At 49.1% G+C, this 14,345-nt stretch overlaps 1 protein-coding gene across 1 annotated transcript in view; it reads left to right on the top strand.

Moving 5' to 3' along the window:
* Positions 1 to 8,162, top strand: part of PCP4 (Purkinje cell protein 4) — a 53,001-nt gene extending 44,839 nt beyond the window's left edge. The window contains exon 3 of the mRNA XM_008701924.1: positions 7,916 to 8,162. Coding sequence (XP_008700146.1) covers positions 7,916 to 8,043 — 128 coding nt within the window. The 3' untranslated portion in view covers positions 8,044 to 8,162. The remainder of the gene's footprint in view (positions 1 to 7,915) is intronic.
* Positions 8,163 to 14,345: the final 6,183 nt, after the last annotated feature.

Raw genomic sequence — 14,345 nt, 5'->3', positions numbered from 1 at the left:
CTTGCTTTTCTGGCTGGTCTCTTTGCTTTCATTTCCCTGCCTCGAGGGCCTGGATTTGGGTCCTTACGCAGGAAGCCACACTGGCTCTCCCTGACCAATAGGTGGCCCGGGTGTGGGAGAGGGCGGAGAGCCAGCTAAGAGGCCCCAGGAGCCCAAGTTGCCCTGTATCAATTAGCTTAAGTATATCGAGGGCAACACAATGGACAGATGTGAATTGTTTCCAACTTAGTATTAAACTCTGGAAGAAGGTAGGGCATTCTAAGAACCTTCGTATTCTAATAGCCCATTTGCAAGGCATACTTAAGTTAAATGACTGTTATTTCTTTATGGTGTGCTCGAATTTAGGTCCTTTTATAGTAGGCTCCGTGCTGTGCTTCCGAATCAGGGCCGACTCCTACTCAGGACGATTCTATCCCAATTTACTGCTTATGCGCGAATTTCTGATCTATGGGCTTAGGCCTTGGGAGGTCATTTGTTTCTATAAAATAAGTCTTAAAATATGGAGAGTTATCAGTATGCAAATGACTGTGCGTGCACGCGTGTGTGTGCATGTGAGTGCATGCGTGTGCATGCATGTGTGTACATGCGTGTGTGCATGCGTGTGTGCGTGTGTGCATGTGTGTGTGCATGTGAGTGCATGTGCGTGTGTGCGTGTGTGTGCATGCGTGTGTGTGCGTGTGAGTGCATGCGCGTGTGTGCGTGTGTGTGCATGCGCGTGTGTGCGTGCAAGCCCCTACGTTCCTGACTCACCGCCAGGACCTCTAGGCAATGACTACAGCATCATCCACTCCGAAACAAATATATTTAAGAGTTCCTTCAATCAAGCATGGGGGTTAATATGAGGTATTTTGGAATGAGGCTGAGTTTCAAACTTTTTATCAGATCTTGGGCTGTTGCAGGATCCAGGAATAGCTCTGTTATGCTCTGGATGACTACATGTCTGTTAATTTCTAAAGAATTTATGCTAATTATTTGAAGTCTGCTACTTAGATTGTGGATGCATGGATGGAGAATAATTTTTCAAAACGTGCTGTTTCTTGGCAGCAGAGGGCCCCTGCTGCCCCTCCCTCCTGGGCAGATGGGTCCTAGCCTCGCTTTGGGGACCAGCCTCCTTCCCTGACCCTGTCTCTTTCCCAGAGCCCTTACCTGACCTCGGAACACAGACACAGACACAGACACACACACACACACACACATAGACACACACACACAGACACACACACATAGACACACACAGACACAGATACACACAGAGACACACACACACAGAGACACACACATAGACACACACACACAGAGACACACACAGACACACACATAGACACACACAGACACAGATTCACACAGAGACACACACACACAGAGACACACACATAGACACACACAGACACAGATTCACACAGAGACACACACACACAGAGACACACACATAGACACACACAGACACACACAGACACAGACACATAGACACAGACACATAGACACACACACAGACACACACACATAGACAGACACAGACACAGATACACACAGAGACACACACACAGAGACACACACATAGACACATACAGACACACACAGAGACACACACACACACGGACACACACACATACACAGACATACACAGACACACTTTATTTTTGGAATTTATGAAATTCCATTACTTATTTGTGCATTTACCTTTTTATTTTCTGTTTCCCCCCTGCCCCTAGAGAGCAGGGCTTTGGGCTTGTTCTTTGCTCTCTCTCAGCCCCTACAACAGTGATGGACCCATACTAGGCCTTCTCAACCATTTGCTGAACGATGGGATTTGGTCTAAATTCTCCTGGACCGCCCAGTAAACGAACAGATTTTGCAAACTGGTTGACTCTCTCAGGTGTTTCACTTGGACCGTTTAAGATTTTCTTTCCCCCTAAGCAACATTAACTGGTCCATACGAAAAGCTGTCATCTTGGCCTCTAAGGATCTGAAAGTAACGCAACCCTGCTGATTAAAAAGAAGATTTGGAGCAAGGCTGGGCTTCCGAATCAGCCCTTGGCCAGCGCTCGCCGGGCGATCTTGGGCGAGGCATATTATGGTCTCTGTGCCTTTGTGAAATGGGGACAGCGGGCACTTCCTGCAGCTCTCGAGAATGTGGCAGCCAGACAAGGGAAGGAATACAAAGCTACTTTGAAACCTATAGAGCCCAAAGTTAGGTGAGGTGTTGTTATCGGTTGAATTGTGTCCCCCCAAATTCATATGCTGAAACCCCGATACCCGGTCCCTCGGAATGAGGCTCTATTTGGAGATAAGGACTTTAATGAGGTGATTAAGTTAAATCGAGGTTTTTTATGGTGTCTGACTGGTGTCCTTATAGGAAGGGGAAGAGACGCCGGACCACGTGAGGACCCAGTAGGGAGGTATCTGTTGGTAAGCCAGGGAGAGAGGTCTCTGGAAAAACCGGATCTGCTCTCATGCTGGTCTTGGACTTGCCGCTTCCAGAACTGGGAGACAGCAAATGTCTGTCAGCCAAGCTGTCCGGCCCGGGGTACCTTGTAATGGCAGAGCCCTGCAGATGGACACAGGTACCCAGTAAGAACCAGCTGACGGGCTGTAGCCCTGGTTTGATGACCACTATTCTAGCGCCGGCTCTGTGTTGATCCGAATAGATGCACGTCATGTCAAACCATTTCCCCCACGAGCGGTTTTCATGGAGGTGTCGAAGACTTTCAGTGTCTCCTGGGATTGTTTTGAGCTGCTGGTAGCTCCTTCCTTTTCTATTTATGATCCTGTATTCTACATTTGCCATCAAATGATCTGTGAAAGAAAATCCACTTAACTCTATGAAGGAGGACCTATTTCATGCTCAGTGAAGAGGGGCTCTTAGGACAATGACATCTTCAAGCATGGCTGCCTGAACATCTCTCCTATGGCATCATAAAATCCAAAACAGCAGAACCACTTCCTGTCTCAGTTTCTGCAAAAGAAAGGCAGTATTTCAGGAAAATAGCATAAGAAATATCTATGGAACAGCCCTGGGTTCCTTCCTGGGGGCAGGTCAGGGCAGCACTGAATCGCGAGACTTCCGAGCCCGGGGGAGCATTGGCGCTCATGGTACTGGCCAGAGACTCAGCTCCGTGTTGTGTCTCGGTTGTCTGATGAAGTTTCTGCCCAGGGAGAAAAGTCTCATTGCTTGGGACTGTCTTGCAGCCGTGCTCCTGGTTCTGCGAGAGAAGTGGGGAGAGAAGGTTGGTGGACACGCAGAGAGGAGGGGAGGCAAATAGAAGGGCAGGCGGATAATGTAGCGGATAGTGATGGCCTTTGAGACCAGGCCTGCTAGGTAATGGAGCTGGCAGAACCGGATGAGATCTCAGGGGCTCGTGGGGGCTTCCCGCCTCCCTGGGCTCATAAGACATTGCAGTTATGGGGGTGCCCCTCACAGCTCCAGAGCTACGCAGTCAGGAATTCAGGTTCCCTCCCATTCTCCAGGGGAGTTGGCAATCACTAGCTTTTTATAACCAGCTGATTGGTATGAATAACGTCTTGGCCGCTCTCCTGGTCAGCTTCAGAATTTCTTCAGAGGACACACGGATAACAATCCCATACTCCAGAGAGATACGAATAATAGCAGCTGTGCAGTAACGGGCAGGTTACAAAGTGCTCGAGTGAACTACTGCTCTCAGGCTGGTGGAAAGCCATCACCAGGAACTGGGTCCCTGTGCCTTTTGCCTACCGGGGTTCTGAATTCAAATGTCAGGTAGAGAGCCCACCCCACCCAGCTGGAAGCCTGCACGCATTTTTTTTTTTGTGAGGCGGCAATAGAAGCATCTGGGGAATGGCTACAGGGTGGTCTAGAGACGAGAACAGCACACATATTCCCTCTGCTCATTTAGGTCTGCTGTCCCTCATGCGAGGGCCCAGGCCCCTCCAGTGCCTCCTAGCGACGGTGTCTGGGGACTGCCTAGTTGATATTCACATGACCTGTGAGTCTTGGGCTGCACCTGTCTTTCTGTGTAGCCTCTGGGCCTTGTGCTGCTGAGCAAGGACGTGAAGTCACAAGCCCAGCAAACGCCACCTGCCATCCAAGAGACTGGGGAGGGCCTGACCCCTCAGTGCCGCTGCCTCATTGCATGTGATGGCTTTGTGGCCGGCCCTGCCCCTCTGCATCGGGCCCCAAGCATCTGAGAGTCTGAGCAGGTGCAGGGCCCGGGGGCTAGGGAGCCATGTGACTGCTCACACCCCCCGCCCCTGCTTTGCCGCTCTGGCACATCCTGCTCACTACCACTGGGCAGTCGTTCAATTTACAACATGGCCCACTCTGCACGTCACACCGGTGGCTACGTGGAACGGACTTTTAAAAATGATTCTACCTCTCCATTTTAGAGATGAGCAAACTGAGACCCAGAGAAGCTATGAACCTTCCTGAAAGTCACAGAGCAGAGGGACACACCCCCAAGTCACTGTACCTGCTTCTGCCAGCTGCCTCCCTGGGACCAGGAGGACCTGAGGGTTGGGAGGGAGTCGGTCTTATCCCAGGGAAGCCTGGAGGACACTGCCTGCCTGATGCAAGGCTGCCTTTCCTTTATTCCCTGCCAGGTGCTGAGGCAGGCACTGTTCCAGGCACGGAGGGGCTTAATAGCCCACCCAGAGCTCACCCTCAGTGTGAGCTGCGTATCTGAAGGCCCCCCCCCCCCCGATGCCTGAGTCTTTTCTCTCCACCCAGGCCTGACCATTCCCGGTGGCACCCCTCCCCCCATAAACGATGCTTCCTCGTGTCACTCCAATGTGGCCACGTTTTGTGTCATGTTCACCAAGTCGTCTGTGGACGGTGCCCCTCCGGGGCCCCACAGAGGCTCTGCCGTGTCACCTGCCAGCCTCCTCCTGCTGAGTCTGGGGTGCTCTGAGCCCTGCTTTCCTAGTCTCAGGACACACTGAGCCATCTGCAGACCCTGGCGTCGTTTGCAGTGACCAAATCTAGTGGTTGTCCCTTCTCCACTACATTCCGGGGCCCCCTCCTCAGCTTTGCAAATCTCGGTGGAAGGAGTCACAGTGTCAGACCTTCCCCAGGGATGGCCTGACTTTGCCAAGTAAACAGAAGGTAACAGTTCCTGAAATATTAGTGCTTCCTTTTTAAGCATTGTAATATTTTTCCAACGAGGGAGGAACGTATAAATCACCTTTAGCTGAAGATATTAGTTTCAGAGATGATTGTGAAATTTATTTTTATGACCCGTCCTCATAATCTCACATATTTCCTAAATGTACATAATCTTCTACCCCTTCTTTTATCATTTGTCAAAAAATAATATTGCTGTTTTCTTCAGTATTGTTAAGGGGAAAGATGAATCGGGTTGTTTAAAACCTTCAGGTTGCAGCAATGTTTTAAATCTAAAAGAGAGGTTTTCCGTGTCCCTTTGAATGTCAGCTGGTCACCCCCTTCGCAATCAAATACAGGGGTTCCTCAGGGAGGAAGAGGATTTGGGGCTCTGAACCATCTTATGACAAGTCCTGGTGCTGAAGGTGTTACTTACCTGCCCACGTGGCCCGTGTGGAGGGTCCATCGCTGAGAGCACAGGAGCTGCAGCTGGTCCCAGCTCAGGCTTGCCAGACACTGCCCCAGCCCAGGTCATGCAATAATGCTAAAGAAACATGTCTAAGGTACTGATGTGAGCCTCCCGGAACTCCTGCCCCGCCCGATGGCCCTGTCCACTATAGGTCCCTGCCATGCTGTTTAAATTGTGAATGCTTACTTGATGCGGTGCCGGACAAACCCACCGCGTCCTCTGTATCATCTGGGCTCTCATGGGTTAGAAAAAGATGGCCCCCCAAATATTCCCTGGACATTGGGGCGTTCGAAATTCACTTCTCTCGTGGGCATCGGCAGCCAATCTGGCATAGGGGAAAACAGGTCTACTGATTTAGGTCACAGACGCAGCAGTATGGCAAGGCTTGCAGAGCCACTGTCCTCTCCTCCCAGATGGAGGTGTGATTGGAGGGATCTAGGTGACCAGCTGTCTCTGGGCAAATTGATAGGAGTTTGCTTAAGGGTCTGCAAAGGGAATGTCGCACAACCAGATATACTCATATATATTTATATGGGGCAACTCATATATATTTACATTTATATCCTTATCTATGTATCATCTATCATCATTTATCTGTATCTATCTGCCTATCTGTCATCTACCTATTATCTATCACCATCATCATCATCTATCATCTGTCATTTATCTATCATCATATCTATCCTATCTATCATGTATCTATCATCTATCATCATCATTATTATCTTCATCATCATCATCTATCATCTATTTATTATCTATCTATCATCTGTCAATCATCCATCTATTATCTATGATCTATCTATCTATTATCCGTTTACCTATCATCTGTCTAGGAGAGAAAGAACAGAGCAGGCAGAAGAGAACAAGACTATCTCACTTGAAAGTGATCCCATGTCCTCAACCCTCTTTGTGAGGGGCATTGCCCAAACATTATTATCCAAAGTCGCCGAGAGAGGAAATGAGTGAATGATGAACTCTGGCTGCCTGGTGACAAAGTCAGGAGTAGAGCCCTGTCCCTGCTTCAGATGCCCCTGACATTCCCATTCCAAACTGGATGTGCCCGGCACACTGCTGGGCTTCCAGGTACAAGTCCAGGTGGCACTGACGTCTTGACCCAAGTGCTACAGGGTGGGTTCTGTCCCCAGCTCTACCTTGAGCTTACTCTAGGGCCTTACTGGGTGCTTCATCTGTAGACAAAATGTTGAGTCTCAACTCTGGCCACCTCTTGGAATCATCCGAGAGCCTTTTATAAAAGCAGGGCTGTCTGGTGTTCCCCCAGGACCATTGATGCATGTGACTTGGTCTTGCAACCAGGAGCCCTTCCTACAGCAGCCCTGAGTCTGGAGTGGGGCCGCGGCCTGCATGGTTTTGTTTTTTGTTTTTTTTGTTAAAGATTTGATTTATTTATTTGAGAGAGAGAGAGAGAAAGAAAGAGACACAGAGAGCACAAATGGGGAGGGGCAGAGGGAGAAGCAGACTCGCCTCGGAGCAGGGAGCCCAACACGGGGCTCGGTCCCAGGACCCTGAGATCATGACCAGAGCCGAAGGCAGCCCAGGCCTGTATGTTCTTAAAAGAGATGCTTTGGCAGTTCTGAAGATTAGCTTTTGCCAGACTGAAGGAGTTGTAAAGGTTCTTCCCTTTTATGACTAGAGGGTTTTATTTATTTATTCGTTTTTACATTTGGCTTAAAGTCAGCTGATGCCCAGCGAAAAGAGACACTCAGCACGTGTTTTCACTTCTCTTTGGCTTATATTTTATTTTCTATAATTGTTACAGTGTGAATTAGTTAAATCCTTCCAGTTTAGCGAGCATATTGTTAAGTCTCCCTCATTGGAACAGAATGTGAGACCTGTGGAAGTTCAGCGAAATTGTGAAGGTCAAATGGGGTCATCTGCTGGTGACAAACAGAAGCTTTCGTTCAATCAGCAATCTCGTTGGCGATGGAAGTATACACAGAAACTCAGTGACTTTGACCCAGAGCTCTTGTGAATATCAGTCCCCCATTGGGTCAATATCTGTAGCACTATTTAAATTCTATCTCTATGAGGTTATCGGGAAAAAGTCAAAGCACAGCTAATATTTTTAGCACCATGTGGTACATGGCCATGAGACATAGAAAATCAGGTATAGAAAGCATCTGAGGGGTTGGGATTGTGTTCTTGAGTTTCATGGTCTTTTGCAGATTTGGGGCAGGCAGAGAATAGCCCAGGTAGATCCTGGCTCTGACGGGGGTCGGGACAAGCTCTACTCTGCGAACCAGGTCCCGTCCTGGGGGTGGTGAGTGCGTGCCGCGTGGTGACTGGCGGCTGTCTGTCTTCCTGCTCTCGGCTAGGTGATGGCTTCACCTTTGTGTTTTCTCTTGTTACAGATGGGCAGAAGAAAGTTCAAGAAGAATTCGACATTGACATGGATGCGCCAGAGACAGAACGCGCAGCCGTGGCCATTCAGTCTCAGTTCAGAAAATTCCAGAAGAAAAAGGCTGGGTCCCAGTCCTAGTGGGAGAGCCCCTTCCTAGTCTGCCAGAAGACACCAAATTCAACCATCATCTGTCAAGAAATTAAAAGAACAACACCCTAGAGAGAATTCATCTGCACACGATACACACATGCACACCTGTCCTGCAATGCATGTACAGAGACCCGTGATATTTATTCCCTGATAGGAAGGTGTAGACAGTGCAACTGTGAGTGGCTTAATCTCTGTTTATCTCTAGTATCATTCCTCCCGCAACTATTTTCCTTGATGTTGTAATAAAATGGAGTTATGATGCGTGATTCAAGTGTCTGCTTTGTCTCTCCCTTTTGATTAATCCTGGAAGTGACCAGTGTCAGAGATAACCATGGGGCAGTTGTCTGTTTTCTCCTTCCTTAAGAGTTAGATCTGAAACACGGTGTTTCTGTGAAAAGCCTTCCTGCTGGGAACAAGAGATCTACTCTTTGCCATGCCTCTCTCATTTGAAGAGTATTAACCGCCAACTGGCAATGCATTTTCCTCTTACGATGGGAGTAGAGCCCTGTATCCTGGGTACCAAAGAGCCAGTCTCCCAGGGGAATTATGACTCACCCAGGAGAACAGGAAGGGGGAGGGCGGAGCATCGACGTTTGGCATGTGTCACTCCGATGTGCTCAGCAGGTGCACCTCACAACTCCAAGGGGCCACCCCCACCACTGAGACCATTGTCTCTGCACCTGCATGGCTCCAGCGGGAAGGTGGCTCTCCCTTCCCCGCTTGCCACCAACCTCCCTGAGCTCCTTACACTGTAATTTGCTACTTGCTAGGATTGTTCACCACAACCTGCAATTTGGAGAAGCTGTCTGGCTTCCCTCCCATCAAAAGAATATCCTCCCCTGAGAGCCTCACAGGTAAATTGTTTCACACACCCCAAAGGGGTCCAAGGCTGGGAGGAGAGACCATCCTGTGGAGAGGATGCCTCACAGAGTAAAGAGCAAGGGGTTGGGTCCCAGGTGGTAGGAGCCCCGAACCACAGAATCCTGCTGTTGTTTGAGCTTTGCGGCATGAGAAGCTGATATGGAAATTTTGTCTTGTCTTCAGCATCCTGAGGGGATCTCCACTGTGGGGTCCCCGATTTCTTTCCTTCACCAGCTCCTTAACTAGGGATCGAGGTGGAACATGAAGAATGGTGGGAAGAGGAGAGACAGGGCTCCATGTGTGCACCTGCTCATACCTGTGCCTGGGCGTGCAGGTGGAAAGCGCGGTGGAAGGGGCCAGGGGATGGCTGGGGGGGAGCCCATGCTGCTTCTCCGTCAGGGCCCCGTTTGTGGCCACAAGGGTCCAGACTGAGAAAGACGCATCCGTGGGAAGACTGTTTCAGAAACTCCATCTGAAAATGTGTCTAAAGTATTTTGTGGGTGATCCCTCCTACTGAACAATTCTCTGGGGCCATTAGAGACGGGGGTGGGCTCTGGGGTTCCTCTGATGGGTTCCTAATTAGAGAAGTACTTAACAGGATCACTTCACGACCAGCAAACAGCCAGGGCTTCCTGGGGCTCCAGGCAGCTGTGGACCCACTGCAAACAGGACAGTAGGTCGAGGGGACACTCCAGAGCAAGCTTCCTGAGACAGCAGGGCTGTCTCCATATAACTCCACAGAAGTTATATGGGCTGCTCGGTTGTCTTTATGGAGGTAAAGAAAGGTGGGGACAAAATTCAGATGAATTCCCACTATGCCCCATCCTTCTGGTGCCCTCATTGTCCCTTCATTCTCTGAATGTTGTCACATAAAGGGAGTGGCCCCCTTCCTGAGTGTGTCTGGTCCTGATGGCTGGTTCTGGGTCTCCTTCAGCTTTGACTAACCTGGAAACAAATCTGTTTTACAGGGAGGATGCTCCCCCTAGAGGGGACTCTCCACGCAAAGCTGGAGAATCTAGGGAATGTTCTTCCCCAGTGTTCCAAGGGGATGGGAAGCACTCCTCAGTAATAATGGCCCATTGATGTAGAAGGAGGATTGGGAGGTGAGGGTTGTCATATTTGAAGAGGCCCTCAACAGCCCCAATACGCCTCCCTCATCCCAATCACAGGACAAGGGTATGCCTGATCTCCTTTGAGCCATGGGAATGAATCTAATGTGGATTCGTAAGAGGGTTGAACTCTAGCTAACAGCAAGGAGAAGACTGCAAATGTGCCCCCCTCTGCATGGGAATTAGATATGTTGAGTTTCTGGCCTCATGGAGCTAGAAGGAGGAGAAGGGGCTTATGGCCAGGCTTGGAAGGTCTTTCTCTTCCCGTGGGCTGCACTGTTCAACCCCGAGGAGGGAACTTGCCCAGGGTGTGCCCAAGCAGGGATTCATAGGGTACCAGCGCACTGGAGCATCGTTAACTCAGTTCCATTGCACACATATTTATTGAAATTCTGCCACGTGTTTGTACCAATGCCATCCCTTGTCAAGGCGCTGGCTGGCTGGTGGGGACAAGGCCCAGATAAACAAACGATAAAACGGAGAGATTTGTGCTGGGGGCAGCGCATCCAGGGAGCTCATCCCATCACTCAGGTCTAGTGAGTTTCTCTAGAGAGAAACTGCCACTCCAGCAATGATGGGAAAGATGATGGGAGTCACTAGATAAACAAGGTAGGAGGTTGGGTTGGTTGGTGGAGAAGGTTCTGGGCGAGGTCCAGGAGAAGGGGATGCTCAGCTTTGCAGAGGCACCCTGTATTAGCACATCCCAGCCCTGGGCGCATGGTTCTGACACCCACTCTTGGGCAGGCCAGGAGTCAGGACTCAACGCTTGAGACTTGGAACTGGATGGATCTTTGAGTTGGCCAGGTGACTGCAACTTTGAGCTAGCCAGGTGACTGCAGAGAAGTTACCTACCAGAGCTGCAGTTTCCTTACCAGCAAGGTGAGGAGCAAGTGCACTTAGGCGGATGGGAAAATGTTAGGAATTTAAAATGAGAGAAAGTACTTGAGTGTTTGGCTGAGTGTAGGTGTCCAGGGCATGAAAGGCAGTGATGGCAGACCCATGGGGTAAAGAGTCCATCATTGCATCCAGCAGCAACAACCTTTTACCTGACTCAACCCAACGCAGAGTTTCCATGGGACTCAGCTTTTCTTGGTGACAGCCTGTCAGGCCAGTGGCGGGAACCTGACCCAAGAGGTGTAGTCAGCCAATCAGAATCCTCCTCTTGTGAGTCTGGACTGATGGTCATGGTTACTGAGCCAGTTAACAGGAAAGAGATGTTGAGTTGGGGTCAAAGCTGGTATTGTGGCAGGTAAATCTGCAAAAAAGTCTTCACAAAAAAGCAAATCCCCTCCCCCCCTTTTTCAGGAAGTGGCAAAAGCCAACTTGAAGAGATGTAGGAGAGTGCCAAGAGGATTTGAGAGCCCAGGAGAGACAAAGGGTAGCTTTGGTTGAGTTAGTAATTTTGTTGCACTGAGCAGAAACCCATTCACATGAGCTAAAAACAGAGAATTATTCAGGTCTCATAGACATCTAAGAATAGAATATCCAAGACATCCGAGTAAAGAATAGAAAGAACCCAAGGGGCAGGCAGAATTACATTAAATTTATAAATAAACTGGGGTGTGGTGGGGGAAGAGTTGACATGTTTATATTATTAACTTTACAGCATTTTATGACTTTCAGTGAAGGTTTATAGTTTTCTTCATAAAGGTCTTTTTATTCAATTTCTAGGTATTCCATGGTTTCTGTTGTCTTTCTAAATAGAATCTTTGTCCAAATCTTCCCTAGTTGGTTTTGCTGTTACCTAGGAAAACTACCGATACCTGTGTATTTAAGTCTGTAACTACTCTTCTTACTGAACTGCATAATATCTGATGGTTTTACTGTGGATTCTTTGGGATTTCCCAGTAGGCAGTCCTCTCATCTGCAAAGAAAAATAATTTGTCTCTTCTTTTCCCCTATTTTTAGTTCCTTTCTTTTTCCTTGACAGTCCTCTGGTTGTTTCAGTAATAATGGCCGATTGATGTAGAAGGAGGATTGGGGGGTGAGGGTTGTCATATTTGGAGAGGCCCTCAACAGCCCCAATACACCTCCCTCATCCTTGCACTCTGAGGGTGTCTTGGGGGTGGTGTCAGCCTTTGGTGACAGTGACAGACCATCTCTTGAGGTGTCATTTTCACAGCTCATCTATTTTGGGTTGACATATTTTAACTTCAGAGGGTCATGTGTTCTCAAGTCCTGTAGTCTTCTTGTCATACCTTTGAAGGAACAAATTCTGTACACCCTGAAGACCAGCTTGGATGAACTAGCAGAATTGTAAGGGAGGAGTGGAGAGGAGGAAGAGTTTAGGCTTGGAGCTTATTTCCGGTTTGTGCTTACGGGGAGGATTCACACGGATGGCACGTCTAGGAGATTTCACTGGATTCCAACTCAAAGCATAGATCATCAAGGTGGCGTCCCTTGGTTAGTCTGCAACATTCACAGTCTTAGTCAGCTCGGGCTTCTGTAACAAAATACCACAGATGGGGGGGGGGCAACAGACATTTATTTCTCATGGTCCTGGAGGCGGGAGTTCCAAGATCAAGGTGTCGGCTAATTCGATTACTGGTGAGAGCCTTCCTCCTGGTCTGTAGGTGGCCTCCTTTTTTGTTGGCTCTTCATGGGGTCAAGAGAAAGAGAGCTCTGGTGTCTCTTCTTCATATAAGGGCACCAATCCCATCATGGGTCTCCACCCTCATGGCCTCACCTAAACCTAGTTACCTCCCAAAGGCTGCATCTCCAAATACCATCACATTGGGAGTTAGGACTTCCCCATATGAATTCTGGGGGCAGAGAGACCTTCAGTCCATGACACCTGCCATTGCGGGACCAGGGATGGCCAGTTCTCCTAGATGTCATTGACTGTAATGTGATCAGACTGAATAACACATTGGACTTTATCCATGGCCCGGCTGATTTTCTGCGGGGCTGGGATTTGCAGCCACTGCCTGATGCTGTGTTGGCTGTCTTTCCCTGATGGCTGTGACTGTGGACTCCGTTTAGTGCCACATTGCCCTTTTGGAAGTAGTTTGTTCTTTTGCTAACAGATGCTTAATTGAATGAGAATTAAGGGTGAGTGAAATGCTACTATGCTTTCTGTGACCTCCCCAGGACGCAGGGGTCCACAGGGCGGGGATAATGATGGGTTTAGCAGGGCCCTATCAGGCTTCCTGAATAAAACAACCAGAGGATTGTCAAAAGTAGAAACATTAACCTTGTTCTCTCTCTGCTCCTTGCCCTGTAAAGCTGATCAGAATACAGAGATTTTAACCGCTCCCCCCCTGCCGCCCCTCCCGAGGAATCATTCTCATTATTTCCGTGCGCCTCTGCTGCTGCCTTTCTAGTGCCTTTCCGCCACCGGAGTGTCATAAAGATGCCATCACATGAGTCACAATTGCTCACAAACGTTGGAGAAGTGCTCCTCTGTTAGAGGTTCTGGAGTTTGGTTGGGGGTCTTCTTCCAGCCCCCACAGCTCAAGAACCATTTCCTAGCCCAGCTGTGAAATGAATGGCAGAGCTTCCTTCAGGTGATTGTTTTGTCCCAAGCCAGGCTGAGTCCTTGACTGGTGAGATGGATTCCTGCATAGAAACACCCAGACGCACGTGAGACCACGCAGTGCTCGGTGAGACTGGGAGGGGCCCGAGGTTCCCTACCGGGTTTCCTCAATGTGACTGCATGTTGCCCTCTGGTGCAGCCACGGCCACCCGTGTCCCAGGCCTTTAACCAGTCCTTGTGGTGAAAGCAATCACAGGGCTTGCGTCCAGCCTGAGACAGGAAGGCTTTGGTTGACTCAAGTGTTGACTGGTGGATAGAGCTAATGGTCAATGCCTTTCTGCACCTGGATCATTTCAGCAGTCACCCCTCTGATTTCTCTACTCTGTACTCACTTTGCTCTTTCCAGTGCATTCTTTTGTGTCAGCCAATCATCTAAGAATGTAAATTGAATTATGTCATCTCTCCCATGCCTTCCCACTTCCAAATTAAAAATCCTTTGAGGGTTTCACTATGTCTCAGGATAAAGCCAATTTCCTTCACATGGCCTGTGATGACCGGCATAGTGCCCTTTCTTCTCACTTTCTGGGAGTATCTTCCTCAAGTGCACTCTTTCCCCCACGTCAGCTCCTTTGAGCCGCTCCCCTGTCTTCGCATCCATTAGTTCTGAGCTGTCGGGCTACTTCCTGGAGCAGCTGAACTAAAACTACCTACCGGGAAAGATAAATTCCCAAATCCTGGAGGCTGCACCTTACAGAATTTTATTTCTCACAGCAGAGCCTGATGCAGGTTTCTGAGTCATGGCCAATCTCCATGTGGAAGAGAGCATTAAAGGTTTGTAACGGGCC

Source organism: Ursus maritimus, unplaced genomic scaffold (genome assembly GCF_017311325.1).
Source record: "Ursus maritimus isolate PB19 unplaced genomic scaffold, ASM1731132v1 scaffold_4, whole genome shotgun sequence".
Classification (NCBI taxonomy): Eukaryota; Metazoa; Chordata; class Mammalia; order Carnivora; family Ursidae; genus Ursus; species Ursus maritimus.
Note: the sequence above shows the minus strand (reverse complement) of the source record. Positions and strands in the feature narration are given on the sequence as shown.